The 27,927-nt window shown below is 48.7% G+C and overlaps 10 protein-coding genes across 10 annotated transcripts; 4 read left to right on the top strand and 6 right to left on the bottom strand.

Moving 5' to 3' along the window:
- Nucleotides 1–1,797: 1,797 nt before the first annotated feature.
- On the bottom strand, nucleotides 1,798–3,991 carry K444DRAFT_119226 (uncharacterized protein). Its single transcript, XM_024870372.1, has 7 exons — nucleotides 3,807–3,991; nucleotides 3,542–3,674; nucleotides 3,405–3,482; nucleotides 3,069–3,353; nucleotides 2,430–3,020; nucleotides 2,087–2,371; nucleotides 1,798–2,037 (listed from the first exon to the last, which is right to left on the bottom strand). Exons 1-7 carry the CDS (start codon nucleotides 3,872–3,874, stop codon nucleotides 1,885–1,887), a joined length of 1,593 nt encoding a protein of 530 aa, XP_024743400.1. The 5' UTR covers nucleotides 3,875–3,991; the 3' UTR covers nucleotides 1,798–1,884.
- Nucleotides 3,992–5,829: 1,838 nt separating this feature from the next.
- K444DRAFT_516877 (uncharacterized protein) lies at nucleotides 5,830–6,855 on the top strand (the record flags this gene model as incomplete). The annotated part of the gene is made up of 1 exon (XM_024873718.1): nucleotides 5,830–6,855. One exon carries the CDS (start codon nucleotides 5,830–5,832, stop codon nucleotides 6,853–6,855), a length of 1,026 nt encoding a protein of 341 aa, XP_024743399.1.
- Nucleotides 6,856–8,590: 1,735 nt separating this feature from the next.
- On the bottom strand, nucleotides 8,591–9,342 carry K444DRAFT_606805 (uncharacterized protein). Its single transcript, XM_024879059.1, has one exon. The coding sequence runs from the start codon at nucleotides 9,177–9,179 to the stop codon at nucleotides 8,922–8,924; it is 258 nt and encodes an 85-aa protein (XP_024743398.1). The 5' UTR covers nucleotides 9,180–9,342; the 3' UTR covers nucleotides 8,591–8,921.
- Nucleotides 9,343–10,326: 984 nt separating this feature from the next.
- K444DRAFT_649635 (uncharacterized protein) lies at nucleotides 10,327–13,519 on the bottom strand. The gene is made up of 8 exons (XM_024885588.1): nucleotides 13,190–13,519; nucleotides 12,819–13,134; nucleotides 12,212–12,770; nucleotides 11,459–12,166; nucleotides 11,356–11,413; nucleotides 11,156–11,305; nucleotides 10,736–11,104; nucleotides 10,327–10,644 (listed from the first exon to the last, which is right to left on the bottom strand). The coding sequence occupies exons 1-7, from the start codon at nucleotides 13,404–13,406 to the stop codon at nucleotides 10,776–10,778; spliced, it is 2,337 nt and encodes a 778-aa protein (XP_024743397.1). The 5' UTR covers nucleotides 13,407–13,519; the 3' UTR covers nucleotides 10,327–10,644; nucleotides 10,736–10,775.
- A 129-nt stretch (nucleotides 13,520–13,648) lies between these two features.
- On the bottom strand, nucleotides 13,649–15,586 carry K444DRAFT_551544 (uncharacterized protein). Its single transcript, XM_024876547.1, has 5 exons — nucleotides 15,521–15,586; nucleotides 15,021–15,464; nucleotides 14,782–14,975; nucleotides 13,908–14,733; nucleotides 13,649–13,855 (listed from the first exon to the last, which is right to left on the bottom strand). Exons 1-5 carry the CDS (start codon nucleotides 15,521–15,523, stop codon nucleotides 13,766–13,768), a joined length of 1,557 nt encoding a protein of 518 aa, XP_024743396.1. The 5' UTR covers nucleotides 15,524–15,586; the 3' UTR covers nucleotides 13,649–13,765.
- Nucleotides 15,587–16,792: 1,206 nt separating this feature from the next.
- Nucleotides 16,793–18,848, top strand: K444DRAFT_119117 (uncharacterized protein). Its single transcript, XM_024870371.1, has 4 exons — nucleotides 16,793–16,880; nucleotides 16,967–17,064; nucleotides 17,119–17,749; nucleotides 17,828–18,848. The coding sequence occupies exons 2-4, from the start codon at nucleotides 17,029–17,031 to the stop codon at nucleotides 18,637–18,639; spliced, it is 1,479 nt and encodes a 492-aa protein (XP_024743395.1). The 5' UTR covers nucleotides 16,793–16,880; nucleotides 16,967–17,028; the 3' UTR covers nucleotides 18,640–18,848.
- A 1,225-nt stretch (nucleotides 18,849–20,073) lies between these two features.
- K444DRAFT_698341 (DUF803-domain-containing protein) lies at nucleotides 20,074–21,858 on the top strand. The gene is made up of 6 exons (XM_024887948.1): nucleotides 20,074–20,119; nucleotides 20,173–20,198; nucleotides 20,284–20,374; nucleotides 20,427–20,678; nucleotides 20,729–21,020; nucleotides 21,071–21,858. Exons 1-6 carry the CDS (start codon nucleotides 20,110–20,112, stop codon nucleotides 21,579–21,581), a joined length of 1,182 nt encoding a protein of 393 aa, XP_024743394.1. The 5' UTR covers nucleotides 20,074–20,109; the 3' UTR covers nucleotides 21,582–21,858.
- Nucleotides 21,859–21,954: 96 nt separating this feature from the next.
- On the bottom strand, nucleotides 21,955–22,786 carry K444DRAFT_517191 (putative 40S ribosomal protein S3; the record flags this gene model as incomplete). The annotated part of the gene is made up of 2 exons (XM_024873753.1): nucleotides 21,955–22,705; nucleotides 22,758–22,786. The coding sequence occupies 2 exons, from the start codon at nucleotides 22,784–22,786 to the stop codon at nucleotides 21,955–21,957; spliced, it is 780 nt and encodes a 259-aa protein (XP_024743393.1).
- Nucleotides 22,787–23,334: 548 nt separating this feature from the next.
- On the top strand, nucleotides 23,335–25,669 carry K444DRAFT_623988 (phosphatases II; the record flags this gene model as incomplete). The annotated part of the gene is made up of 2 exons (XM_024882341.1): nucleotides 23,335–23,361; nucleotides 23,411–25,669. 2 exons carry the CDS (start codon nucleotides 23,335–23,337, stop codon nucleotides 25,667–25,669), a joined length of 2,286 nt encoding a protein of 761 aa, XP_024743392.1.
- A 210-nt stretch (nucleotides 25,670–25,879) lies between these two features.
- K444DRAFT_516800 (phenylalanyl-tRNA synthetase) lies at nucleotides 25,880–27,806 on the bottom strand (the record flags this gene model as incomplete). Its single annotated transcript, XM_024873712.1, has 3 exons — nucleotides 25,880–25,925; nucleotides 25,976–27,706; nucleotides 27,754–27,806. 3 exons carry the CDS (start codon nucleotides 27,804–27,806, stop codon nucleotides 25,880–25,882), a joined length of 1,830 nt encoding a protein of 609 aa, XP_024743391.1.
- Between the last annotated feature and the right edge of the window lie 121 nt (nucleotides 27,807–27,927).

The raw sequence follows: 27,927 nt of genomic DNA, 5'->3' as shown, positions 1-27,927 counted from the left end.
ACAATTTGAGTGAATTTGGACAAGAGGTGTCCCATTATTGTCAAAATACTTCTTTGCACCGAATAAATACTGGAAATTTCCTTTCAATTATAGACCAGCCAGATGATCTTGCTTAAAACCATCGCCACTTGAGTTTAAAAGCAGAGGTCAGCGCTGCCCAGAAGAACTGCTCTCTCCAACGGGAATTTTTAATTGAAACGTCAGAACCCCTGCCTATAACTATCTAACCTGAGTTTGAAAGCAGAGGCCAACCGTGCCCAGAACAATCCCTCTCATCACCCATAATATTTAGTTGAAAATGTTATTATGGCTTGTTATTTGTAGAAAACGTTTTCGCATGATTGCGGGTATACCCTCTACGATGTTATCCACAGCCATTTTTGTCCACTCTTACAAGAAGAGAATGCGGATTCGGGATCACCCAAATGTGTCGTGCCCAGCTCATGAGACAGCCGGGCTTCAGGAAGCATTCTTCAAGTTAAAATTCGAATAAGTGCGACAGGGCCTGCGCATTGACTCTCATCGCCACAGCAATCGGCGGGACTAATAGATAGAGAACTACGCTGTTGATCTGAAGTTCCTGATCACCGAACGACAGACATAATTAAGAGCAAAAATCCCTTCAAAATCTCTGAAAACGTACTTAGAGGCATGAATCAACTGAATTAACTATTAACCTTATGGCTGTATTTTCATTCAAATGTTGTGATTTCCAAAGTGTGCCGAGATTGAATTGTTCAGCTGCATCTCTGTTTTAAAATATCTCCACAACGCAACCCAATACTGCCAATCTTTCATCACATCTGCGATACTAGGGCTTGAGAACATCGTTTCTGATTTTAATCTCTCTGCTTAATGGAAGACTGTCGCTAACCACAGAGACTCGTACAAAGGAAAGGCATGACCTTTTGTCTTATCCGGAGGCAGTCCACGCTGTGGTACAGGACCCCATCTATTAGACCCATGCACCTGGTCTCAGAAAATGCCGCTATTTTCCAAATGCCTTCTTCCATTCATGCACATTCAATCCTTCACATTCACTCCTTCCCACATCACCTGATGCCCGTCCGCACGTGACGCCACTTTTCTTTCTCGTCACACACTTCACCATCATGCAAGGACCCGAAATCCACGTACCACCTCACACCTTCCAGACCACCCCCGCATAACACAGCTCACGTAATCCCCCGCACCATCTCATCCTCAATCCCTCTCCCTCTCATAAAACTCCCTCCTCTTTTCCCTCACCCTCTCCCTCTCCTCAAACACAGGCACAGGCCCATTCCTCCTGTCCCTCTCGCGTCTCCTAACAATCTTCTCCGCTTCATTCCTATCAACACTATCCACCAGACTCTCCTCATCCTCCTCCTTCTGTCTGTACCTGCTCCTCTCCCTCTGTCTTCTCGCGCTGTGTCCATTCTCCCTAGGGATCTTCTCCCTTACAACAACGACCTCTTCCACAAATCCGTCATCGCGATACCTAGAGTTCCTTCGGTCTCTATGCTTCTCTTTCTCTCGCTCCTCACGCACAGGCGCATCGACAAGACTATCGTCTTCAGGACTGTGTGCCCCGGCGCCGGATTTGTGGGATTTTCTTCGTCGGCGCTTGCTGGGCAGGAAGCGGCGGTAGAAGGATCTGCCTGAGCGACACGGATATGGATTAGCTTGGGAACAAGGCGGGGGCACACTGTATATTACGAAAGAGATCATGGCGATGAGAGTTTTGAATCTTGGAGCTATGAGATCTACGAGCTGGGGATTTTGGGGTAAGTATGAGGTATGAGGTCGACAGGACAAGAAGATCAAGCGTGCTGTAGCTGTGCCAGAGCCAGCGGCAAGGCTTCAGTCCCACTCCTTCACAACTTGGCCAGCGGTCGGCCCTTCTCAATGTGTCAAGGTCGTGAGCTCACCTTTGTTAAGCAGGATCAACTTTCTCTCGTAGGGGCCGAGGGGTTCCTCAACCATGGTTCGTTCAGGGGGTGCCTCTTCATCGGGGCCATCGTATTCCCACACCCAGCGACGTTCTTCTGGTGCACCCTAAGTTCATAATTAGATCTGCAAGAAACACAATATAAGAAATGCTTACCGCTGGAGCAGGCGCGCCGGGTCCCCAACTCGCATCCCATGGGATTGGATCATCAATTTTGGTTCTAGTTTGAGCAAGACGCCACATACCCTTTCGCTGAAGGGCAGTAGCCTTGTAAATGCCACGGTCATCGAGATCGAGGCCCTCGAGTTCCAGGCGGACACGAACGCAGCGATGGATACGCTCATTTGTATTGGTCATCCATTCGTCCGTTGGTATGCCAGTTTGCGGATCTGCACGGCAATTCATTCCTGGAGTGCGGATTCGTTTGCCCGAGATTTTGTACTATGAATTGTTCATCAGTAGTTGCAAAATTAGAAGGGAAAGACGGAAAAATCCATACAAAGCCTATCTCAGATTCATAGATCTCACCGAGTCCCCAAGGTCGGACCGGCTTATGTTTCTCGAAGACGGGTTCGATAGCCCACTGTTTCGTGACTGGACGAGCGAAAATGTTTGAAACTCTTGCCGGTAGCTTCCTTGGATTGTAGTAGTATCGGATGCTGTCAGCAAAAATCTGGTCGATATAATCAGACTGGAACGCGACCCCGATTGATGCGAGCTGATCCATCATCCAGGCCAAAGAGATATTGGCAATCTCTTGATCGTCATAACCGCCTCCTACATTCGAGTGTGCTCCGGGGAACCAAACTTGCCGCAAATCGACGGTACACTTGCGCATATCCATCCTCTCCCAGACAGCAGGACTGAATGGATTTCTGTGCTCGTCAAGAGCCAATGCTTGAAATGCGTGCCGAATGGTCCCATCGAGATTCGTGTCGTTGAACCTGTACTCCTTGGTAGAGTGGGGTAGGCCCATTCTGGCAAGCCAGGAAACTTGAGGAATACCCAGAGAGCCAACCGTATCCCAGACGGCTACAGATTGAACGCGAATTTTGGTTCCATCCGGATCGTAGACTCGAGTTAGTTCTTCCTACCAAGGGTTAGAGCTGCTATTCGCTAGTCTTTATTGTCCACTCACTGCCTCAAGTCTTCTCTTGTAGTCATGGGCTGCGCCAGACCCTTTAGGCTTGTTCGGAAAGGGGATGGTTGGGAAAATATCATTGTAATGAGGATTCAAGAAATTTTCATAATCCTTGAAGATGGGATAAAAGGAACTCATGCCAGTTCGTGTTAGAAGACCCATGGAACCTATCATTGCTGCAACACTTCTAGCAGTGAAGGCTCCTCGACTAAAGCCAATGAGGATGATATCGTCTCCAGGAGTATAATTGGCTGCTACGAAGCTATAGACTTCACGGATGTTCTAGAAATATATTAGGAATCATTTGCGAATCCAAGGAGAAGGAACGCTCACCTCAGAGATGCCGGTTCCGAGAAGGCCACCCCCAATAGCATCCACAAATCCCGGTCCCGTTCCGACTCCAGAATGATACTGTAGGAAAGAGTGTTAGGACTTGAGGTTCCGAAGTATCTTGTTGCACGGCCACTTACATAGATGATCTGAGGTGAACCATCGAGGCCAGCCTTCTTGAGGCCGCGGGAGATGCGTGTGACGTTGGATGGAATTTGAAGCGTTCCTGTTGGAACGTAGGGAATTAAGGTAGGCTTGTTGTATCCATCGTCACTGCACTGAATTAGCGAGAGGCACTTAACTAATCGAATGGTCTAGGCTAAGAATATACTTGAATTGATGGTAATAAATCGCCAGAAATGAGAAGTAATGAGACATGCTCAGTGAACACGGAGCCGTACATACCTATCCATCCACGTTCCATCACAGCAAAGCACCAAGCGTTTCTTGATATGAGCAGCTGAGGAAGACATGACGTTGCAGCGCCGCGTGGTTGGCTTCCTAGTAGTCAAAGACAATTTCCGAAGTTAAATCGCAAGGCTGGATGCTTAATCGCGAGCAGGCTCCGAAAGAGTGAAGTGTTCTTGATGTCTTGATGGAAACAAGGCTTCGAGAAGACAGGTGAGTAAAACCAAAGATTCAGGGGTTGCCGATAAGACTTATAACAGCTTTTGTGATTCACCAGCGCAAGATTGATATTCAGTGGAATGGCACTAAAACCTGGCAAGGCTTCGTGTCACTATGAGTGTGACCGATCTGGGTGTACTGATATTGGCGCGCTGCCGATTCTTGTGGCAGGAGGCAGGTGCAGCCATGCCTCCTTCCCTCAGTGCTCGTCGATTGTTCTCAAAAGTGTCTGGATTGATAGAATTGTGTGAAAACTAAGGCTTCGGATGTAACCCTCGTATCTCGTGGTGCAGCATCAGGACGAAAGCATGGCGAGGCTCGTCACACGATTTCCCTTGAGCGGTGTTGCACGTATCACATTGCTCCAGCAAGAGCGGAGCTTATGTGAGAGAGAGCATACAGAGGCTGATCAATGGTGATGATATGGGATGGAGGTCGGCGCAAAGAGCTGTGTTGTGAGAAGTTGTCGAAGATTCTTCGCTGTCTAATTTCATCGGCGCAGCCTTATTACTCGTTCCTCGGTCGTCTGGGTGGCTGGGGAGCGCGAAATGATTCGCTGCAGCGACATCCCGGCCGCCAATGTGCCCGGCTCCGCCTGAAATAGCGCCCTACGATGCCCGATCCCCTATTGGGCAACCCCACCCGCTGTCAAGCCGGGCTTGACCACGCATCCATTTTCAGCCAAAGACATCGCGCCACGACTCGACGCAAGCCTGGAAAATGTTGATCGGTCGAACGCCGCATGATATTGCAAGATATATCAAACATGCCATAAACGTCTTTCCTTGGAAGGCTGAAATTGTGAGAGAAATCCTTCTCAGTTGACGCAATTGACGCAATGGAAAGACCTAATCATCATTCAGTCGCACATTTTCTCTCCAAGCTTTCTTATCTTCTGCAAACCTCCAGGTGTCCAACGCTGAAGCTCTGCTGTTCTGGCAGTTCTTCCAGTCATAGATGCTCTTAGTTTTAAGAGACCTCGGGGTGCCTTTCTTGTTGAATTTGTATGAGCAGTTTGGTATTGGACCGTGGCATGAATACTCATATGTCCACATTAAAGGCATGCAGCATCCTATGAAGTCCTCGAACAACAGCTACACTTGCAGGAGTACCATAAAATAACCAAGCAACTATTAATCAGAGGCGATCAAGCAAAAGAAAGGTTCCAGAAAGTGCTGTGCACTTCGCCTAATCGACAAAATTCTCACTCGAGAAGAACTGCTTTCGTAACCCACAAAATGAAGGCTTAGGGTTGACGACAGAAGGGAAGGCCATTTCCCCAGATCAGAATAGACACGCTGAAGCGATTTCAATTGGGATTAGCGTGCGTTGCGAGGAATTTTCTCTGCATTTGGAAGAATATATAGAAGTTCATAAAATAAAAACAGGGAAGTTGAGGGTACTTCCGGAGTTTGGGACTGGAATTGACTAGTAGTGAGCGGTCCGTGCTAGGCTAAATTCCGGTGCTGGGCTGTTGCCGACACTTCATCTCCCAACTTCACCATTGTCCAAGCCTCATGCTTGTCGACAATACGAAAGTAGTAAGTATTTGCAAAACCCTTTATGGCAACTCCATATTCGAAGAAGCAAAAACAGGACCCTAGGATGCCACAATTACACAGAGCCCTCGAGGTACATGTCTTACCTGCAGATGGTCATGGGACCGGCCAAGCGTGGGGTAGTTTCGTTCGTTGACCCCTCTTCGTACAACACTCACCAACTCTCAAACACCCACAAGTTCTTGGCCTTGCAATGCTGAGCTCATTGCGCCTTGGGCATTCTCGCGATGGCTGACGAGCAGATGACGATTGACGCATCGATCAACGACTTCTTCCAGCGCTCTGGACTGACATCCCGAGATCGACTAGAATGCAACAAATTCATCGAGAGCCTCTATCCAGGCAGACTTATTTCTCCGGCATCATGCCAGGGCTACTGTTCATTGACCATCTTCGTGGGGGATGACACGGTCATCCAATTTCGCACTCATAGCTATCGTCTGGATCTGCGAATCACGGACGCTGCCCAAGAGGTTTATGGCACCTTCGCTCCCGAGACGACATATTTGACAACCTTACCAGAGTCTAGGCTGGATGTCTATCACATGGGAAGGATTGCAGGTGTATCTTTCAAACTCTTTCGGGCGAGTGAAGCTTTGATCGCTGGATCTACAAATCAGCGCATTGAGCTTTGCAAGGACTTCGCCACTTTTCTTGCTAAATCATGGCTCAATGGCAATACTGAAGACCTGCCTCTTGGCCAAGTTGGAAAGAGTCTCGTAAATCGCCTCAAATCCCTCGCTACAGACCTCCCGCCGCGATTTCAGCCAGCGGTTAGGGATGTGCTTAGAAACTTTCATAGAATTGAAGGTCTTCCATGGGTATTAACACACGGTGATATCGTGGCGGCGAATATCATGGTCAATTCCTCCACCGGGAGGTTGACGGGCTTGGTCGATTGGGCTGAGGCGGAACGATTGCCTTTCGGTACATGCCTGTATGGATTGGAAGAGATCCTGGGAGAAATGACCACAGCTGGGTTTCGATACCATGAGGATGCTGAGGAGCTACGAGCTCTATTCTGGACTGAGCTGCAAGGATGTGTTTCAGATTTGGAGCAAAAGCCGGTGCTCGATGCTGTGAGGCTGGCAAGAGATCTTGGGGTTCTGCTCTGGCATGGAATTGCGTTCGATAACGGGGCTATTGACCGAGTGGTACAAGAGGGCCGAGACATTGAAGAGATTCAAAGACTTGACGCATTTCTGGACCTAAGTGGGCATAAAAGATGTGGACTGGATTCCCAAAATGTGATTGGGATCAACACTTGATGCTTTTTATGGCCGAGGAATAAACAAAATAACACCTCCATCCAAAGACCTCTGCCTACGAAGAGACCTCCAAGGGAAACACCAGCTGCACAGAAACTCTCCCACCACCAAACCACTTGATCAGTGTTCACTTCAAGACCGCGAACCTCGCTGCCCCGGTCTGGGAGATACTTTGCGTCTGGGGCCTCCATCATTCTGTCTTCCAAATGCCCGTGGGGGATCGGGCACGAATGTGTGTTCAATGCGGAGATGAAACTGTGGCAATCCACTTTCCTGCCGGTGCAGGTGATCTAGAATTGGTCAGTCGCATCCGATGCCTAGAAGAAACACATGAGGACACTAACTTCTTTGAGATACGAGATGCATCATCTTGAGTTGCTGGTACGCAATGAATAGCCCGGATATGGCGAGAAATATTCCAACACCTCCAAAAACGATCGCAATTGTGCTATCTATAGCGACTACCAAAGTCAATTGAGAACGCTTGGACAGCCACCCTTCCAAAGTGACCGATTACTTTTGGAAGCAAGGAAATCGAATTCGGATGTGATTTATAAATACTTGAAGATAGACTTGGTGTTGAAATGGACATACCCATTTTTCCAGCGTTCAGAATGGAACTGGACTTTGTTTCAAAACAGAGCAGCTCCCTGGGGGCAGAGTAACTACGTGCTGGATCACTGCTTGGCCGTAGAGTGTTTCTAGAAGGCTCGTGGATGCTGCTCGCTAAGTTTGTTTTTGGGTGTGGTGCGACTCGCGTTTTGAAAGTTGTCTATATAATGTGTTAAAGAGGTTGATGATTGAGAAGCCGAGAAGAGCATTTGACGGAGGAATGCGATGAGACTCGAAACAAATAGTTTAACCTTTTTCTGTAAGGCTTTCGTGAGGGGCGCTGTCCCGCAATATAGTGGTATGTGGCGGTATAAGGAGTGGACGAGTAGAGATGCAAAGCTGGTAGGGAGGGGGCATGCCTTTGCATTATATCTATCGTCTGATCTTTCAGTTATTCAGGCATTGACATCGATGTCATTGGCCACTAATTAAAGGCGCGGTTGTTATTGAGCGCAGGGAGTCAGTCGAGCGTGTTGTTTTTGTCTAGGACAGTTCGAATTCCGACTTCTGGGATGGATCCGTTATGTGTGATCAGCCTTGCAGTGAATGGGAGTGGAATGGCATTTACAAATCAAGTAAAAAGTGCCCAGAAGAATCCAAACGTTCAATTGCTTCTAACTTTGAATTTTAAGTAATACAAGTATTTTTAGACCACACAATAAGGAAGGGAAACAACATATTTATATACGGCGCGCTGGCCAATTGTGCCTGCGACAGGCAAAAACGCGGCCTGGACAGATTTTGGTCGGGAGACGCGCCCTGACATGGGGGTCCCGCACGCACTTAACACGCATTGGACACGATAAAACGTGACTCCAGGTATGCAACCATCACCTTGAAAAGGAGACCTCGCAAGGCGGTGTGATGGGTTAGCGTGGCCCTAAGCGAAGCGCTAGGCTTGAACGCTTATTCAAGGAACCTTGCCAAACGTAGTTTCTTAGAAATAGTCCTCTGGACCCTACCTCTCCTCCAGGCCAATTCAATCAACCGGGTCTTCAGCGGCATGGATCTTGCTAGAAGAAGCAAGCCTACGATGCAGGACAGCGCCCGGCCATATCCTGTATCGAAAGCGGACCAATGGAGCCTCATCATTTACTTTCAAACATTGCAATCAATGGCTTGCTCTGCAGACTTGATTGAAACCCATAATTCGTACCATTGGAATCTGGGTATTGTACATATTAGGTCATAAGATATCATATCATAGTATAGTTGAAATATCTGATGAGATGACCTCTCCCAACTGTGAGCACTGAATACTTCAGTCGACACCCTGCAACCCAACCCCTCCCGCTCTCTTGCCCTTAACAAACACCACAGGAGGAGTATAATGTCTCCTCCCATTCACTCATAGATAACAGCAGCCAAAAACACAACGCCTACCCAAATAGCCGGTGTCCAATTCAGAGTCGTCAACGTAACCGGCACTGCAGACGGAAAGCAGCCGAAAACGATCACAAACCAGAATACAAGAACAGAGAACCATCAATCGGGATACCAAATCTACCTAAGGGCCGGCGGGCGGAGGGCAGTTCTTTGCCAAGGAGACGCTTGCGGAGAACGCAGTCGATGGTGATCATGTAGGTCAGGAGGGTGAGGGAGACGATAATGTTGAAAGCGAATGTGGAGCCAAGGTTGACGAGGCAGAGGATACCAGCTGCTATGGAAGTGAGATAGACGGCGTTGTCAGGGACATTGCGGTTGTGATTCATCTGGTAGTTGTCAGTATTCAGAGTTTAGCAGGAGCAAGAAGAGAGGTCAGCCTTGAAATCCACTTCGAAAATTGGAAGCACTTGTCACGAGAGAATACCCAAAGTTCTCTAGATGTGGTAGCTAAGGCTGTGATATCCCCAGGGAATACGAGGAAGACAGAATGGTCATGAGTGCATAAGCCCATGCGTTGGAGCCGGTGTTCTGGAAAAGGATCAAGTATGGGGCACTGGAGCTGGTGGCTATTGAGGTCTCGGATGCAGAATAGCACTGCAACGAGCATTACCAGACCCATCACCACGTTCAAGACGAAACTCCAACACATTGCGTGGAGAACGTTCAAAGATGCGCTCCCGACTTCTTCATTGAGTCAAGCACCAGCTGGATATTCGGTTTGAAGGATTTTATAGCCACGTACAGACGCGGACTGCGTAATCAGAGCCTGCAGACTGATTAGCAACTGAAATTTGGATTTTGCTAAGACTGGAGTTCATACCGAGATCGCAGTAGAGGACAGCAACTTGTGCAACAAGGCAAGAAGTTCCCTCATTACTCTAACCGCCATTATTTCCTACTTCCGTCAAGACCTGCTTTGTCGAATTCTTCAATGCCAATATTAACATAGTATATTGCCGGCGCTCGAACGCAAAATTTACGTTGTTGACTTCGGCAAATGGCTTCAATGAGAGTAGCCACGACGAAGACGGTGCTTGAGACACTTGGCAGCCAGCCTAAAGTTGACATCCAGCCTGAACGACTTTAGCGAGTGAAGTCCACAGCACCTTCAGGGTCTTATCGGCAGGGAAAGTGAGGATATTCGGGTACTTGCAGGAGCGAGTTCTGAAATCCAGTGGTGCTGCCCTGAAATCACTGAGATCGAGTTCACAGGGAGTTAAGGTTGTACTCCAGCCATACTACCACTTGTCGGAGCCATGCTCTCCATCCCAGCCAAATAAGCTACAATCATGCTGTAGCAGATCACTATGCCAATGAATACCCCGAAAAGATCACCAAAGCCACAACGTTTGAATCTGGTGGAGACAAGTCATAGTTTGCATCCATCATGACGGTTTGATCTTCCTGGCGGCCATGGCTTCTTTTGCCGGGCATCAGTGATGGGCAAGACAGTATGAAAGGGACAATGTAATACTGAGTAAGGCATCACGTTGATTTCGGCCTCTGGATGTCTGGTGAGGAGGACTAATACAAATTTTAATAGCCCTCTTTTCGGTCCGCGTTCACCAATTTCCCTATCAGAGACTTGATTTGCAGGCCTACGTTTACAATATCTGCCTTACCCTGGGACTTCTGCGCAATGTGGTTGGCCCTTGAGCGCATCCACTGCTCACTGTACCCCGACGGGGCAAGCACAGGCACGCCAACATAGCGCCGGCCGCAGTAGAACAGTCTGGCATATCTTAGCTTCACATTGACAGCACCTTCTCAAATTTTTCATTGGCGAGATACCTAAAACATAAAAGTCAATCGTAAAGAATTCCACTTTTAAAGGGCAGGGATTTCATGCGGTTGAGGTGAAGAGGGGCAAATTGCAAAATACCTTCGGTGCACGGCTCCGAACTCAACGATCGCTAGGCAGCTCATGACATTGGAATATCCCCATCCGCCCCAGTGGCATTTTCGAACTTGAACACCTTGTAGTACATCTTGTCGTCTCTCAAGAACACTAATCTGCGTGTGTCGTCTTTCTCTCTTCGTTGACTTCGCTCTCGAACCTCCATTCGTTCTGGGGTAAACGAACCCGGGTTGGCGATTTGGTATTTGGACAATCGAGCTTTTATGTCTTCATTACTGAAGACTGTTGGACTATAGGGGCCGCCATTCTGCATATAAGATGAGTATTTCAGATGAGGCGCTCCTAGACCAGGTGGCATGGTGTCGTAGAACAGGCCAAGAAGGCTTCTTGTCCCTGTGTTAGAGTCAGCATGTGCGTATATTGAACAATTGTAGAGACTTTTACCGTTGGAATCCCAGAGGACAAGCAAGACATTGTCATCCATGAACTTCACGTCTTTGATCCGCCCATCCCCAAGCTGGACCAATGCCGAATCGATGTTGTGGACTCGACTTATTCCATTTTCGATGAAGAATCCAAGACGGATAACCTGAACTGAAAAGATATTTAGTTTTAGATATCAGAAGGTTCACAACCCCGCATACCAATGTTTGGATAGCCTTCTGGCACAAACGCAATATGGGTCCGACAGGCAGACAAATCCTGTACATGTCAAACCAAGTTTCGCGATGACGGCTGTAAACTTACTACTGGACTCATTCTCATGTCAATTGGCCCAGCAGTCTCGGTAATCCCGACCTCATATACCTTTCCAAATAGCACGTTCCGTTTTTCTGCCTCAGCAATTTGGCCGAAAACGGTACTTGCTTGCCGAGCCAAGAGCTTGCAAAGGAGATCGACGCGGGGAAGCGTTTTCATGTATGGGAGCCCTCGCTCTTGCTTCTGTAGTTGCTTCTCAAGAAGGTCGTATATCGGCAGACCTTGCTCGGCATGCTTCCAACTATTGTCATGGTCTTCGGGTAGGGAGGCGTTGAAGTAAATCGCCAAGGGACTGTTAGTCAGTACAGTTTGCAGGTACTGCAACACCTTGCTATGATCTATCGAAGCCTCCTTCTCAACCTTGTCATCTTCTGGCGAAGCCGAAAAGTCTGATGCAAGCCTGTCTATCTCGTAACGTACCCAGCTTGAGAAAGCAGCGAAGAGATCAAGCTCATCAACGACCTGGATCAGAATTTTAGATGAGATGAGGTGCAGACAAGCGACCGTATCCACAATAAGATTAATCTGCTGAACCGTGAAGCCCACAGTCTCGTTTGAACCTTGAAATTTCGCAATACCAGCGAACCGGCTCAGAATTACGGAGCATCGGTCTAAAGCCGGAAGCATATTTTCGTGAACAAGGCGTCTTAGATTTTCAAGCCCGGTGGTGACAGCCTTATCCCATCGTTTATGACCCTAAAAATATCAGCTGCATGCCTACACATTAATTGCTAATCTCACTCTCTCGGATAGCTCATCCACAAGCCATTCCCGCACAGAAGGGTAAGTGTGACCTGTCGCAACAGAATGATACAATGCTTGGACGATATCGCCGTTGCCCTTTTCTCCAAGAGTTTCGTTGATATTGTGGAGGAACCTGCTTGGAAGCTCTTGCGTAGTCTTCCATTCACTAACCATCAAGAGCTGAACCTGATGAATGTATCTCAGAAGATTCTGGAACGCTGTCGACTTGGATGCGAGTAGAGATAGATATTCGCTGGACGCAGAAATAAATCGAAGATCCATGGGGACGAGGAATAGATGGTCGGAAGAAGCAGACCTCATTAACAAAGAGTGCGTGGAGTACTTTTCATGAGATGCGTGACGAGTAAGGTGAGCTGGGTTATAGTCGACAACCACTGGAGAAGGGAAAGATCCAATGACAAAGGAGTCATATATGCTGAGATGGATTGTTCCTTCTCTTGTGCCAACTACCATCACATCAACGGCATTGTTGTCTTTCGAATCAAATGGGCGGAAAATGGTATCCAGGGACTGCCGCGAACTGAACGCATCGTCCCTGTACTCATATGAGTATAGGACGCACAAGAAGAGCTCTTTAACTTACGAGGTTCCTGCTGTAGCAAGGACGCTCAGCTTCGGCAAACTAGTCTCAATGTCGATAAGAGACAAGTCTCGGGGTAAGTCCAGAGGCGTCTTTTCCTCAGAAAAGATTCCATTTGCGGTTAGAAAGCTGCCCCAGGAGCCAAAGCCCTTACCAGCACTCACAGAACTGGAGCTTTTGTTGGTGAGGTTGGTGGCCCATCCTAAGCACGTGACGCCGGATACCATGTCTCCAGCGGTAAATTGGTGCACAATTTTGCTGCTCTCGGCGCCGACCAGGCGGACGGATCCGTCACTCCAGGCAATAGCCAGCAGCTGGCCTGTTCACAGGTCAGCGTCTTTGACATTGAAAGCTTTTCCTGGGGATTAACGAGCCATTTGGTTTCCATCGAAGGCTTTCAACTCTCAGCTTTCCCGTCTTCTGAGTTGCGCCATACACCCGCTGACCATTGAGACGATATATGAAAACTTGTTGGTCTGTTGTAACGAGAGCAATCAAGTCCATAGACGGGCAGTAGGTGATAAGATCAGGATGTGCTGGTTGGTGGAGAGCCTTTTCGCCCACGGTTTGAAGAACCGAAGGCCGTTCCATGTTGCCCTTTGTGATTGTATCTTCGGGTCAATATCCTTGGTGATTTGGGAGGTTGGCACATGTTCAGTGTTCGGACAAAGATGGACCGACTCATTTGTCAAGATGCAGAACGCGTGGGAGGATGGAAAGCGCGTTGCTGGATCAGAACTTAAGCGAGGATTTGATTCGGTGGGATATTTCAATTTAGTTTGAACAGCGACACAAATTTTCTAACAGAATATGGATTTAAGTGATTAAGACATGATTTGACGTCTGTTTTAAGATTCTCTATTGCTAGTATAATCTCAACTAAGGCTATGGAAGCCACCTTATCCCACGCCATGCTCAAATGCCACAAGCTTGTCCCGTTGGCCGTCTAATCATTCGATTGAGTACGAATCCGTCACCGATTTGATCTCTTTTGAAAAGGTCACAGGCTCATTCATTTCGAGAAGGGTGACATCGGTAACCTATAAGGCGGTCAGTTATGCTTTGAGGCCACATCTTGGGGGAGAGACTTACATCAACATCAATGAACGGCTTCGTCTTCCGGAATTTTACCTGCATTGGGAAAAACTCGTTCTCATCTCCAGCTTGGGCCTCGAACTCAAAGGAACCCGTGGCATTGGAGTCATCTACTAAGCCGATCGTCCATTCCAGGCTGTCGCCGGAGACTTCGTAGGTAGCATCAAAGCTGGAGACGGCCGGCTCGCTGGTGGCGTAAGGAATTATGACCGTCACATCCTTCAAAGGATCTCCTCCAGTGAGCTCATACTCCACTGTGATGTTATAAGTGTCGTCTGATCCCTTGTTTACCCAAACGGTAAATGTGATTGGGACAGCGCTCGTATCATCTGCCTTGGGTGTCGCTCTCCATCGCAAAACTCCAACCGAGTTATTAACCGGAAAGCCTTTCGTGGTATTACTCATCTGAACCGCCTTAGAGCTGTTGAAAAGGCCCCGGTCCACATTGGGATGTGTGCGGAATTGAACACCGTGGCTAGGATTGGCCACAAGGTCAAGTTTGACTTTAGTCAAGGTCTGGTCAGATATTCGGAGTTGCAGATCTCCCTTGACCTCCATGGAATTTACGGATCCTTCTCTGGAGAGTTTTGCGTTTATTGTTTCTGCAATTGTGACATGGATCGCGTCTCGATCCAAAGACGACGACATTATAGAGGGTTGTGCGGGGGCCTGTTCAGCTGGCACTGCTGGGTGATTTGGCACCAGAGGCGATGCGGCAGTCTCCTCGGCCTCGGGGCCCAAATCCCCTCTAACACGCTCAAACATATCGGTAGTCTTCGATTTCTTGCCCAGCTGCATTCCCTTGCCCTTCGGAGCGGTTGTCCTAGCGAACGTTAGCATAGTTATTTAGATTACAATGGACAACACATACTTGAATGATTTATTCTTCTCGGCCTCGTAGGAGTCGTATGTGTCCGTAACATTGGATCGTGCCGGAGGAGTGTATGTCGGATATACTGGTGCCCGTGGTACGGCATTTCTGCCACTCCTTGAAACCTCCTTGCGCTGCATTTCCAGTTGCTTGGCCTTCCGTTTTCGCTCTTCTGTCGCCTCCAGCTCTTTGTTCTGCAAAATTCAGCACCGTAACCCGATAGATAGGGGGTCCCATACCCTTGAAATGATTTCTTGTATTCTCTCTTCGTGACTTTCCATCTCCAGGAACGTCTTGATCTGACCAATTGTGAGGTTCTCCCGGTATCCGAGAGTGACCAGCTCATCGAACGCGCTGAGCAGTTCGTAGGCATTCTTTAATATCTCTCTCTCATCTAAGGTCTTGCATGTGCTTGTAACAACTTGTGCAAACAGATGTAGGGAGTCGATGTCTTGAAGAATATTGGATTGGCGGTTTGTAATGAGGACCATGTACAATTCGTCCAACGGCTGGTACACGAAGCGGACATTATCTTGCTCAACTGTTGTGTGTTGGGTTCCAGTATCCGCCAGCTTGGGAAATGAGGCCAGGAGAGCCTCAATTCTCGAGCGCTGCATCTCTCGAAACTGCCTCGAGAGGACAGCTTTTCCACCCCGCGTGCATATTGAGGCGGCAAGGACGACCTAGATATTCGGATTAGAGGGCATTTTAGAGTAAGAATCCAATGGAATTTGCGCACCATGTTTGCGAAGGTAAAATTTGTCCTCTCAGAAACTTGTGGTGGGTTGAAAGTGCGTTCTGGCCATCTTCTTCAATCTGGCAGCTTTCCAGCTCGTCAGAGAGTGCGATCACATGATTCACGAAAACGGACAAGGCGTCTAAAATTAGCGGCATTTGGTGACTGAGCTCAAGGCAAATTGCATTGAACATTTCTCATCACCACCATCTATCATTCGCATCACATCCGTGTCCTTTCTTCATGACTCCGATGTTACTTTCCAAAATCCGATTCGTTTCTCCTCCTCCAAAAATCAACACCATACCCCACCGCTTTTGTTTGAGGACCCGACCTCACTTTTGACGCGGGCCGCTCTCGAAATACGCCCTTGCGTCCTTGACGCGTCGAAAGTGACACCTTTTCCTCTTTTGACGCCAGACTAAAGTACCACTAATCTCTTATCCTCGCATGCGGTCTCGAACCGCCAGACATTCTCCAGATTAATATTCTCAGCTTCTCAGCTCCCCGATCAACGTCTCGGTCTCGGAACGCATTCATATTCTGAGCTCCCGTGGTACGACCCAGGATCGCCTTTCACCATGGCTGATGATAGTATGGAGATCTCGTCGCAGCATGGCCACAGTGATGACGACGGCGATATTGACATTGATTTCGATTTCACATCTGCGCCGGTAGATGAAGATTACGTTTTAGAAGACGCTGCCTTACCTGCCGACGTTGGAGAAGATCTTCGCCCTCAACCTTCTCCCGCCATCGGTAATGACGACTTAATGATTGATGAGGATGTTGACTCATATCCAATGGATGACGCAGACCTGTTGCATGGCGAGGAGGGACAAATCCAGCACGAGGCATTGCCTTTTGATAATGAGAGCCCCTTCCACCTTGAGGAAGACCCAAACCATGGGCTTCATTTCGAAGGAGACGACTTGAATAGCGGGGCCGCGTATATGTACGGACATCAAGAATCTTCAGAGGCCCAGGTTGTGGAGAATGACGCCTCGGAGGGAAATCTCCTTGATGCTCCACAGGGGGAAGATTTGCAAGCCGCGGAAGTTGTATCAGTCCCAGATGTCGAGAAACCGTCAGCAGACGCCGCCCAGCATGAATCTCGAAGAGCATCGCTACTATATGAAAGTCCCAAGAGCGCCGTATCCGCTCCGGCCCCCAAAAGTCCCCCGGCTCCCAATCTGGAGCGTGGACCAACTTCCCCAACTCATACGTCAGAATACCACGAAACTAATGTAACATCCCCTTCACTATCTGGAGATGGTGGCAAGGCGGTCGAAGCTACATCTTTGGATACAACGACTCTTCGTATTTCTCCCCAGGATGTGATGGTTGTTTATCAGTCTGTGGAGTATGCCTTGTTCTCATCCTCCGAACTTGATGATCCAGATTCTTTCTTTCTTTCCGACACATCCATCGCCGACAAACCTCTTGCAGATTTGTTCAAAGCTATTCGCCAGGTCATTCAAGAAGATCTCAGCGAAGAAGACGAGCTCTGCATGGCGGTGGAAGACCTTGGTATCGAGACGGAGGAGGTCAGTTGTGCCCAAGTTGTCCCGTGGCACTCGAGGCTAACGCCTATGCAACAGAGTGCTGCTTTACTTCACGATGTCACACTAACTCAAATCTTAAATCTACGTGAGAAATTGCTACGAAATGACGGCGTTGAATCATCCGGACCTCTGTGCATTATTCTTGGCACCCGGACCAATTTTTCAAAGAGAATCGAAAAACTCACTATAGGAGTTGCGGAAGGAAAAGGTTTGTCACAATTTGTTACCTGGGATGAACACAGCGAGAGCATCGACGAATTAGAGGATGCCAATGAGAACGAAATTGGCGTCGAGCCGACTTCAAACAGTCAGGAACTACAAAATATTTCTTGTGGGCAGGACGCAGATGCACATCAACCTGCTCAGGGTGTGGAAAATGGTGCAGCGGAAGAGCCAGCACAAGGGCATGAGTATGAACCTGAAGCTGCCGACGATGCAAAGCCAGCTTCTACCGACTCAGTATCTGGAGATAGTTCCGTTCAGCAGTCCAGTGCTACAGATGCCAATCTATCCAGTCTACAGAACGCCAACGAGAACGGCAACGCCTCAAACGAGTACTTTGATGAAGATGACTTGATTGATTACTCCGAGGAGGAAGGAGATCGCGTACCTGAGGTGCAAAGGCATGCTAAGTCACACTCTAACCATGAAGACAGGACAAACCAGGGTATATTCAATCTCTTTCCACCATGTCTCAAACCAAATACATGTTTCTGTTCTAAATGTTCCGTCCTTTTACTTGCAGAATACGAAGCGATCAATGAAGATCTCCGTCGACGGTCCCTCTCAAGGACGAATGAGGACAAAGTTCCTGAGCAATCCAACGAGCAAGCATCCCCAGCTACCGAGGGTGACCATGAAGGAGCTTATGTCGAAGAAAGTGGTATTGAGTATGAGGAGAAGAATGAACACCAGGAAGGATTTCAAAATGCCCATCTAAACACTGGGTATGAAGATTTCACAACGGGGGATTTCGATGCTCCTGATTCTCTGGGACAATTTGATGGTGCCGGTCTAACAATTGATGAATTTGGCGGAGAAGGAGAGTTCGCCAATGACGGCGCTTTTGGCGACTCTTTTGATGTGTTCGGTACAGAAGCACAAGAGTATAATTATGGTGACGAAGGAACCTTTGAAGATGATGGCGATCGCCACCAGATTCAGCAAAACCAAGCCGACGTTCCAGGAACAGAGGTTAAGGGGAATAAGCCCGAACAAGTCGACACAGCAGAATCGAGCGTTACTGTGGACGCAGATGAAATCCAATATGAAGATGAGGATGAAGCAAACGGCCACGTCCCCGATAATTCCATTACTACCGCCGAATCCCACGAAACGGAACATTCGATTGGAGTCGAGCACGAGATTGATTACGAAGACGAAAATGAGGTCGACAAGGGAAAGGAATCAGGAGCCACAACACCTCTGGCGGCTCCCCGGATAATTCCATCTTCAAGTGGGAAGAGATCCAGAGGAGATGTTGAATCCGACGATGCAATGATCATGAGAGGCAAGGGTACGTACTGGGCTGTAAATCTAAAACGGCGGCGTAGCTGATTCCATCCACAGAAGCAAAGCGTCCTCGATCATGACAATCTTTTAATTTCTAGAGTCTTCACATGATGGCCGTCTTAGCCTTAGCTCCTGCCTCTCTGCTCTACATCATCCCACCCTCCAGACCACACTCTGAATCTGGGCAACGCATCCAGATCCGCCAGCTGAATCGAATCGCGGACGAGCCTACGCCATCCCTTGCAACCCACCTCGACTACTACTAACTTTCACATAGGAACGGACCGACGGTAAGTCTGAGAGGTATATCGGATACGCCCGCCCCTTTTCACATTCTCCCCCTCAAAAGCACATGATACCCCGTGATTCAGAACCTCTTCACACCCAGGACATTCTAGCGTTTGGCAATTTAGCATAGCACGGCGCCGGTCTTCTTTTGTTCACTCGCGATGGACGGGGGAAATGGGGTCGACCGTCTTCTGGTTCGGAAAGGAAAATCCATTTCGCTGCATGCTTCTTATGTTTCTGCCACAGAAAAGCTCGCTGCTGTGTATCTGGAAACCAGGGAGGCTGGATGTTACTGATCTCTTCGAAGGTGGATCTCTGAACATGCCTCTAATATTGTAGGGTTATGGCCGAGGAGTGTTGCGGAGGGAAAGCAGTCGTATAATAATTACAATAGCAGCCTCAAAAAAACCCCCTTCTTTGAACGTGATTCGGGGTCTTGAATTGCACACCAGACACTTCCGTACAATTTACCGTCGAAGTTTTACCCTGGTTCAAAAATCCGTGCTTGCAGACCCGCCCATGCGCGCGTCCTTTTGACGCCTGTCACAAAAGGGGTAAAACTTAAAAGGCCTGCAGATGCTGGGCGGAGCGGGCCTAACTAAAAATAGCGGGCATAGGAGACACGAGGCCGGACTTCGATTTTTGAACGTTACAAAGGTTCTTGTCTCACTTCACAGAGCCGCACGCAAACGCAGACTCTTCTCATTCAAGCGCCAGCACACACCTTGAGAGGATTTGTGGCCACAACTGACCTCAATCCTTCGAAGTGTCGTCCTGCCTCTATTGAATGCACTGCCTTCGGCCCCTTCAACGCGCCCTCGCCTCGGCCTTTCGATAGTAGATCTCATATCCGTGCAGGGTTCTGAAACCCTCCTATGACCACCGTCACCTTCAACTTGCGATCACCAGAATATTTTCGGCTTCGGCATATAGACGAGAGGAGATCCTAAGGGCGGGAGCCCCACGGCAAAATCCCGCGCGACCGATACCTAAATTCCTTGTTCTCTGGTCGAGCGGAAGAAGTCGATCGCGAGCGCATGCTCAAGACACATACACCTTGGATTCGATAGGAGGGGGAGTACGACGTCTGCGTGAAGATGCTGGAAGACAAGTACGTCAATGGTAGCGGCCTTGGTTCCCGTCGCGCAGAAGCGCTTTTACGTTAAGGCAAATCGCTGATACAGAGGTTGCAGATACATAGGCCTGGCGCTGGCCATCACCTCCACCATGGCGATAGGTGGGTGCCCATTCTGTCCTCTGCTGGGGAAAGAGACTGACTCGATATCACAGGGACGAGTTTTGTCATTACAAAGAAGGTAGGCGAAATACTGCGGCCTCGAAGACTTCCCCCGATGATCGTCTAGAGGATGAATGGATTTTGTGCTAACAAGCTTCGAACAGGGACTGATGGATGCGGAAGAACGGCATGGTTTTGAGGGAGATGGATTCACATATCTTAAGAGCCCAATATGGTGGGGTGGAATCATAGCATGTATGTGCTGCACGCCCCTCATGTCCATGGTGGCTTTCTAACACGAGCTCAGTGATTGTCGGAGAAATAGCCAACTTTGCCGCCTACGCGTTCGCCCCCGCGATTTTAGTAACACCCCTTGGGGCATTGAGTGTCCTCATAGGTGCCGTTTTAGGATCCTATTTCCTGAAGGAGGAACTGGGCACACTGGGAAAGCTTGGATGTGCGATATGCCTGATCGGATCCGTGATAATTGTGCTGCATGCGCCACCGGACAAGGAAATCAAAACCATTGATGAAATTCTGCACTATGCAATTCAGCCGTGTATTTCACCTCACTGTATACTTGGGGAGCTTCCGCTGACTATTCTCAAGGGTTCCTCCTCTTCTGCCTCACAGTTGCGGTATTCGCTGTGGTCATGATATATCGAGTTGCCCCAAAGTACGGAAAAAAGAATCCGCTGATTTACTTGTCAATTTGCTCAACTGTCGGATCTGTCTCGGTCATGTCGGTCAAGGCTTTTGGAATCGCTGTGAAATTGACACTGGCAGGCAACAATCAGTTCACGCATCCATCAACATATGTGTTCATCATCCTAACTGCTGTCTGTATTCTGACGCAGATGAACTATTTCAACAAGGCTCTGAGCCAGTTTCCCACATCCATGTAAGCAACGAGATTCTTGATACCAAGAAACTTTATTAATACCTGGACAGAGTCAACCCCCTGTACTACGTTACTTTTACTACTGCTACTCTCTGCGCCTCATTCATCTTATATGGCGGTTTCAACACGTCCGATGCCGTCAACACTTTATCACTTCTCAGTGGTTTCCTGGTCATATTTACCGGGGTGTACCTCCTAAACATCTCACGATCCGATCCAGATGGACACAAATTGATCGACGGGGCCAATAATGATGGAATTGCTACGGATATCATTTCGGGAACCTTGACGAGAAGAAGTATGCAGGCTCGAAGAAGCCTAGATCCTCAGAGGAGGAGCATGGGTAGTAATGGATACCCTAGGGGCGGTGACCGAGAAGGCTTGATGCACGCATTCGACGAAGAAGAGAATGTCGGATTCGACTTAGCAGATTTGGAGAGCGATAATGAAGACAATCCGCCCAAGGAGGCGGCCAATGGCAAGATGAACGGGAATGGCAACAAGAGGAGTTTCAGTGAGCCGTTAGAACAGGAACGAACGAGGAAATCATCGTCACGGTGACCCTGACGTGCTTGATTTCACATTTTGCATTTTCCAATATTGTATATGGGTCTATAAGCGGGTGGAAAGTTTGGGCAATGGATCTCAAGCACGGCTGCAGCATGGCCTGCATTTGGTTCTTCATAGCATGACTACACGAGGTTCGGCGTTCTGGCTGCTCTGTACTATAGGGGAGAGACATCTTGTATGATATATCTGCACACGCCTAGGTTTGCCCGGTATTGAAGGGTCGAGACTTTGGCCGCATCCTCAAAATTGTCATAGTAAAGATAGAATCTTCATCAGGTGGTGTTGAAATCTTAATTCAGCTTGGCCCTAATTACAAGCCCGAAATGCAATGCGCCAGACAATGTTGTCAAAGAACCCATGTCATCTATTCCTCTGCAGGTGCCTCCTCAGCCTGCTCCGTCGCACGTTGAGCCTCAGCAGCCGCCTGAGCTGCAGCAGCCTTCGCACCATAATCCTGGCTCATAGGTTGAACCACACTCTGCTCCTCCTTTGGCTCAATAACGGTGACAGAGTCTGGCAATGACTTTTGAGGACCTGACTTTCCTTCTGGATCCGAACCACGCATGATCTTGACCTTGATACCGAGAACACCTTGTCTGAGGAGAACGTGACGGGTAGCGTGGTCAATGAAGTCCTTTGCTGGCTGACCAGAGTGGATCATGAAACCATCAGTGAACTTCATGCTCTTCGCACGAGCAGCACGCAGCTTTCCAGAAACGACAACCTCGCAACCCTTAGCACCGCTCTCCATGATGAATCTGAGGACACCATAGCATGCTCTGCGAACCGCCAGACCGTTGAGGAGCTTGTATCGGAGGGACTCGCATTGTGCGACGGCGGAGAGACCACGGTTTTGGACCTTGGCAGCGTAGAGGGAGACGGAGTTCTCGGGGAACTTGAATCGCTTTTGGATGAGGGAGGTGAGTTCGCGGATTCGACGTCCTTGCTCGCCGAGGACTTCTTGGGTGTGGGTTGCGCGGATGATGATATCGGTGACGGTGGGTGTAACTCGGACTTCGACACCAGAGTATCCCTCCTCAGCCAGCTCGCGTTGGAAGAACTCGTTCAATTCTGCGTAGAAGACACCATCGGCCACGAACTTTCTCCGCTTTGAGCTGTCATGAGAGTCAGTTCATGCTCGTCTGGTAGAAAATTGAGAGATCTTACATAGCGGCACCTGGAACTCCGGAAGCCATGACTGCGGTTTCGTGGTGGGAATCGACGTTGCGCAAGAGGAGTTGGCTTCGTCGTGGATGTCACTCGCGATTGAAGTTGTCAAAATCGCGATTTTTGTGTGGGAGGGGCTCGGTTAGCACCCCAGTCTATAATCACGTGCCAAGTGTAATAGAGGGGGACCACCGCATTTCGAGTTATATTTTTCACCCATCTTCTTTGGGATTTTGAATGCTCAAAACTCTCTAGAAAATCTTGGATAAACAAACTTGTTATGATGAGCAAGCATGCCAGTTCGCAATTTAAAGTCGGATTTCCAAAAGTTGCAAAATACATCCTAGCTCTCTCTCAGCGCGCGCTGGGATTCGAAGCTAATCGGGACCGCAGTGCCGGAGTAAATTCCAAGGACAGCGACAGCGAACGAACTGTGGACACAACTATCCCATGCAACATTTCGGTGACTCGTCCATGTTTGGCTCGGTCCCTTTCATAAACAGCCCTGCCATGTCATGAATATTGATTCATGTATTCATTTTGATTTTCCAGCGTATCCTCATCCGCCCCAGGCAACATGGCTGACAAGCTCCGAATAACAAAGGTTGGTGTCAGGCTCCAAGCCTGCGCTCCTATATGCTAATACCTCCAAGGTCGAACAGGTCCAGGTACTGGCAGGAGGAGAGATCTCCTCAGTAACTCTACACTTGACACCTCACCATCTTATTCTTGTGAAAGCCGCTGCCCCGCCATCCCCGCAGCATTCTCCGAAGAAGGCCTCAACAAAGTCAAGACCACAAGAATCATGGATCGCGTATCCCATGATAGCTTTCTGCACCTTCCGCCCGACGCCGCACGGCTCTGGACTCTGGTCTTCGATACGCATACGAGGTCGCGACTTCAAATTTGTGACGCTTAACATTGAAGACGGCAAAAAGGCGAAAGACGTTTACGAGAGCATAAAGGGTGCCACATGCAGACTGGGTAGCGTTGAGAAGCTCCATGCTTTTGTTTACGATCCTCCACCGCCGGAGAAGAAGATGTCCGGTTGGGAAATATACGACGCAAAGGCAGAATGGAAACGACAGGGCATAAGTGACAAAGGCGTGGACAGAGGATGGAGGATCTCAAAGATCAACGTAGACTACGGATTCTCGCCGACATATCCTGCGTTACTTCCAGTACCTTCCTCTATTTCTGACAACACGCTTAACTATGCCGGAAGATATCGTTCGAGGGCCCGGATACCGGCCCTTACATATCTTCACCCAGTGAACAATTGTTCAATCACTAGAAGCTCGCAGCCGTTGGCTGGCTTGAGGGGCAACCGAAGTATCCAAGATGAGAAACTCGTTAGTGCATGCTTCTCTGCATCCGCACAGCCAGACGACGGCGAATACCCGTCCTCAACCCAGTCGAGGGCAAGCCCAACATCAAGTCAGCCGGATCTTGGATTAACAAGCACAGAGGGCGAACTTTCAGAAACAGAGCGGTTGGAGGACGAGCTGATATCTTCCTCAACAATGGAGGTACTCTCAGACAAACCTCACGTATATGGAGCTCAGCAGCACAATCTAATCGTTGATGCTAGACCCACTGTCAACGCATTGGCCATGCAAGCTGTTGGCCTTGGCTCGGAGAACATGGACCACTACAAGTTTGCAACAAAGGCCTACCTGGGAATTGACAATATACATGTGATGAGAGACTCTCTGTCGAAGGTTGTCGAAGCTATCAAGGATTCCGATATCTCAAAGTTACCGCCAAACCGAGAACAGCTTGCTAAAAGTGGGTGGATCAAACACATCACAGGATTGCTTGATGGGGCTGCTTTGATCGCGCGTCAAGTTGGGATTCAGCATTCTCATGTTCTGATACACTGCTCAGATGGCTGGGATCGAACAAGTCAGCTTAGTGCTCTTTCACAGATACTACTTGATCCATATTACAGGACCATCGAAGGATTCATTGTTCTTGTAGAGAAAGACTGGCTGGCATATGGCCATATGTTCCAGCATCGATCAGGATTTCTCAGCAGCGAGAAATGGTTTTCTGTTCAAAACGATGCTCTTGCAGGCTCCGCCATTCAACCAGGTGGTAATGGTGACGGGCGAGGTGACGCAATTGAAAACGCGTTGCTCAGTGCCAAGCGATTCTTCAATAAGAGCAACCAGAGCCAGGACACCATCGAGTCAGACAGCGAATTGGCATACGAAGATTCGCCAAAAGCTAAGAAGTCGGCAACGAAGGACACTCAAGCGGAAAAGGAGGCCACGAAGCCCAAAGAGACAAGTCCTGTCTTCCATCAATTCCTCGATGCTACGTATCAGCTTCTTTACCAATTTCCGACTCGATTCGAGTTCAATGAACGGTTCTTGCGCAGGCTTCTCTACCACCTCTACTCCTGCCAATACGGCACCTTCTTGTACAATAACGAGAAGTCCCGTCTAGATGCACGAGTTCAAGAGCGAACAGCTAGTGTTTGGTCGTACTTCCTGTCACGGAGAGCAGAGTTTACAAACAAGGATTGGGACGGTGGAGAGATCGATGATCACTTCAAAGGCAAAGAGCGCTTGATGCTCCCTCGATTGGACAAAACGAGATGGTGGAGCGAGGTCTTCAATAGGAGTGATTTAGATATGAATGGACCTACAAATACAGCTACAGATCGATACCTGGGCCCAAGAGAAGATAGCCTTCGTGTCGGGCATGGTGTTCTTACTGGAGTTGAGACTGCACACACAGCCGCAGGAGCTGGAACTACCCGACAGGTCTCAAACGAAAACCCAGGCAGAATTGCGAGTCTCAGAGAGGGAATTGCTGGACTTGGTATTGGAATAGGTAGAGGGAATTCCGGGACCAAGAGTCCAAACAACCCGACCAAAGAGGCCATGGCGGTCGAGATGCAATAGGATTGGATAAGTATGGGGCACAGGCGTTATGCAAAGGTTACGGCGCACATCATTGCAGGAGCTTGGCGTCACGGTAGAAGCGGTGCAAGTTAAGCAGTTCAGATGTGTTACGTTGTCGTGTCTCAGTGTAGAGGTTCATCATTCATGCAATCTATACTTTTGGTGAGCGATAGCACGCCGACTCTTCCCTCGATTTGAATACATGATCGATCATAAGAAGACTTCCAGGTTGATCTCTAAGGTGCTGACAGGATATCTAACCAAGATTAGCACGGTTTGTTCCCAAGAGCAAGGTTTGCTACGTACCTCAGTTCAAATTTATCGAGGACGGTAGGATGCAGAATTCCGAACTCGCCGATGCGAACTTGCTTCCCATTGAGTCGCAGATAAATCGCAGCAGCATGGCCAGAGAAGAAAGTAGGTTCGTCAATCTCCTCGATCCAATAGCCATCGGGCTTCGATGGGTCTTCTCTCACTTCGTAATCCATCTTCTTGCCTTCAAGACCCTCTTCGCGCGTTAAGAAGGCTATCTTGAGCATCAAGAGAACCCGATCCAACAGGCCATGGACAACCTCGAAACCACTTGTTTTACCATACCATGCAGCCGCGAAATGCCTCTCGTTCCTGCTCTTCCGCTCTAAGGACATGTCTTTGAAGGCTACGTCGGACACTTCGAAGACTTTAATGGGGATACTGTGCTTCTTGTTTTCTCGAATTGTCTTCAGGAGACCCGGCAATAAGGATGTCCGAACGACCTGGTACTCCGCTGTCTTGGGGTTTGCGAGCTTGACTGCAGTCTCTCCGTCGTCTTTCCGATTTAGCCAGCCGAAGTTCTCGTCGTGTGAACAGAGAATGAGAGGCATAACTTCACTCCAGCCCGCCATGGCTGCTTCCATTCTGACAATGTCACCGAGCTTGTTGATCATTAGAGGCTGGGCGATGGTAGAAGCTTTATTTGGCGATGTTCGGGGTAAGCTGTTGAATCCGTAGGCGATTGCTACGTCTTCCATGATATCGCACTGATGGAGGACATCAGCACGTGTTGGTGGTACCAAGACTTCGATTATCTTCTCGTCTTCCGAGGATGGTTTGGCAGTGTAGCACATTTTAGTGAGCCAGTCGCATATTTGTTGTGGTTTGGCTTCAAGTCCGCAGCAGCTGTTAACATAGTCGACTTCTACTTCAGCTAAACGCGGCTTTAGGTCAGGTGTTTGTCTGGTTTCCTGGTTGTGCTCGGAGATGATCTCGACAGGCTCGATTGTGAAGGGTTCAGCACAGTATTGAGAGAACATAGAGACCATGATGTTATTAACAATCTCGAGCTTTGTTCGATCCGTAGCTGTGATTTCCATGAAGACATTCTTGGTTTTCAGAGTAATCTTGGAATGGTTGCCGTTGATGATAGGGGGCAGGGAGCAGACAGTCTTCTGCGAGTCGAAGATGACTGGGTACACCGGGCTATCCCGAATGATATGAAGATACTTTCCAAGATGCTTATCATTCTCGTAGAACTGCATCAGCTCTTCTCCGTTCATCCTCTTAGTCTGGTTCAAGGGTATGAAGTTGATTTCCTTTGGTGGCAGAGCTTCGTAGGTGAACGGCCCTTTAAGTGTGTCCAAATCATGGGTACCAATTGAAACCAACGTCCGTTGCCTAGCAAGGTTTTGATGAAGCTTATCTTGAAGAGCTATGAAGGAGTCGTATGCCTCTTGCGTGAACGTGATATTCCGGAGAATGGCTCCTGACACGTATGGCCGTACTTTCATCGTCTCAGGGTGGATCGTAATCGTTTGTAACTTCCCGCTCTTTGGTGCAACCAGTCTATAATTTGGCAGAGGCGTCTTCTCTCTGAAAATATTGAGCATCAGAGCAATACCCTCGAAGCAGAGCATGTCATATCGGTTGGCAGGAATCTCAATCTTGAGTTGCGGCGCCTCCTGCTTGCCATTGACGATCGGTCGTTCGGAGTTGGAGGTATCTTCGTCAAGTTCGATGCCAAATTCGAAGCACAGTGTCTCGAACTCTTCGGTGGTGTATCTATCTAGAAGTCAGAGCTGTGCTGGTCTGGGTAACTCGAGACTCACTCTTGCCCGAGAGCTTTGTAGAGCTCAGCCTTGTCTACGTTGATCGTAGGCATTTTTCTCAGTCGCGGGGGCTCTGCCACCTACGCAGCAGCTACTTAGAGTGATCTCGAGCTCGAATTATCCTTAGATTTGTGTCGTGGAAGGTTGGCGCAAAGGACAGTATGACTCGGTTTT

This window comes from Hyaloscypha bicolor (genome assembly GCF_002865645.1).
Source record: "Hyaloscypha bicolor E unplaced genomic scaffold K444scaffold_13, whole genome shotgun sequence".
Lineage (NCBI taxonomy): Eukaryota > Fungi > Ascomycota > Leotiomycetes > Helotiales > Hyaloscyphaceae > Hyaloscypha > Hyaloscypha bicolor.
This window is presented reverse-complemented; position numbering and strand designations above follow the sequence as displayed.

Excerpts from the sequence above, each read along its gene's own strand:
- K444DRAFT_698341 (XM_024887948.1), top strand. Across the intron at positions 20,199-20,283 it reads GTTTTGTCATTACAAAGAAG|GGACTGATGGATGCGGAAGA; the intron begins GTAGGCGAAATA and ends AGCTTCGAACAG. Across the intron at positions 20,375-20,426 it reads GTGGGGTGGAATCATAGCAT|TGATTGTCGGAGAAATAGCC; the intron begins GTATGTGCTGCA and ends ACACGAGCTCAG.
- K444DRAFT_606805 (XM_024879059.1), bottom strand. The coding sequence starts at position 9,179 with ATGAATCACAACCGCAATGTCCCTGACAACGCCGTCTATCTCACTTCC.
- K444DRAFT_649635 (XM_024885588.1), bottom strand. The coding sequence starts at position 13,406 with ATGGAACGGCCTTCGGTTCTTCAAACCGTGGGCGAAAAGGCTCTCCAC. Across the intron at positions 12,771-12,818 it reads CTTGCTACAGCAGGAACCTC|GGACGATGCGTTCAGTTCGC; the intron begins GTAAGTTAAAGA and ends ATATGAGTACAG. Across the intron at positions 12,167-12,211 it reads TGGATGAGCTATCCGAGAGA|GGTCATAAACGATGGGATAA; the intron begins GTGAGATTAGCA and ends TGATATTTTTAG.
- K444DRAFT_119117 (XM_024870371.1), top strand. The coding sequence starts at position 17,029 with ATGGCGGTGGAAGACCTTGGTATCGAGACGGAGGAG. Across the intron at positions 17,065-17,118 it reads TTGGTATCGAGACGGAGGAG|AGTGCTGCTTTACTTCACGA; the intron begins GTCAGTTGTGCC and ends CCTATGCAACAG. Across the intron at positions 17,750-17,827 it reads TGAAGACAGGACAAACCAGG|AATACGAAGCGATCAATGAA; the intron begins GTATATTCAATC and ends TTTTACTTGCAG.
- K444DRAFT_551544 (XM_024876547.1), bottom strand. Across the intron at positions 14,976-15,020 it reads TACAAGAAATCATTTCAAGG|AACAAAGAGCTGGAGGCGAC; the intron begins GTATGGGACCCC and ends TGAATTTTGCAG. Across the intron at positions 14,734-14,781 it reads GAGAAGAATAAATCATTCAA|GACAACCGCTCCGAAGGGCA; the intron begins GTATGTGTTGTC and ends AACGTTCGCTAG.
- K444DRAFT_119226 (XM_024870372.1), bottom strand. The coding sequence starts at position 3,874 with ATGTCTTCCTCAGCTGCTCATATCAAGAAACGCTTGGTGCTTTGCTGT. Across the intron at positions 3,354-3,404 it reads TCGGAACCGGCATCTCTGAG|AACATCCGTGAAGTCTATAG; the intron begins GTGAGCGTTCCT and ends ATATATTTCTAG. Across the intron at positions 2,038-2,086 it reads CCGGCGCGCCTGCTCCAGCG|GGTGCACCAGAAGAACGTCG; the intron begins GTAAGCATTTCT and ends TTATGAACTTAG.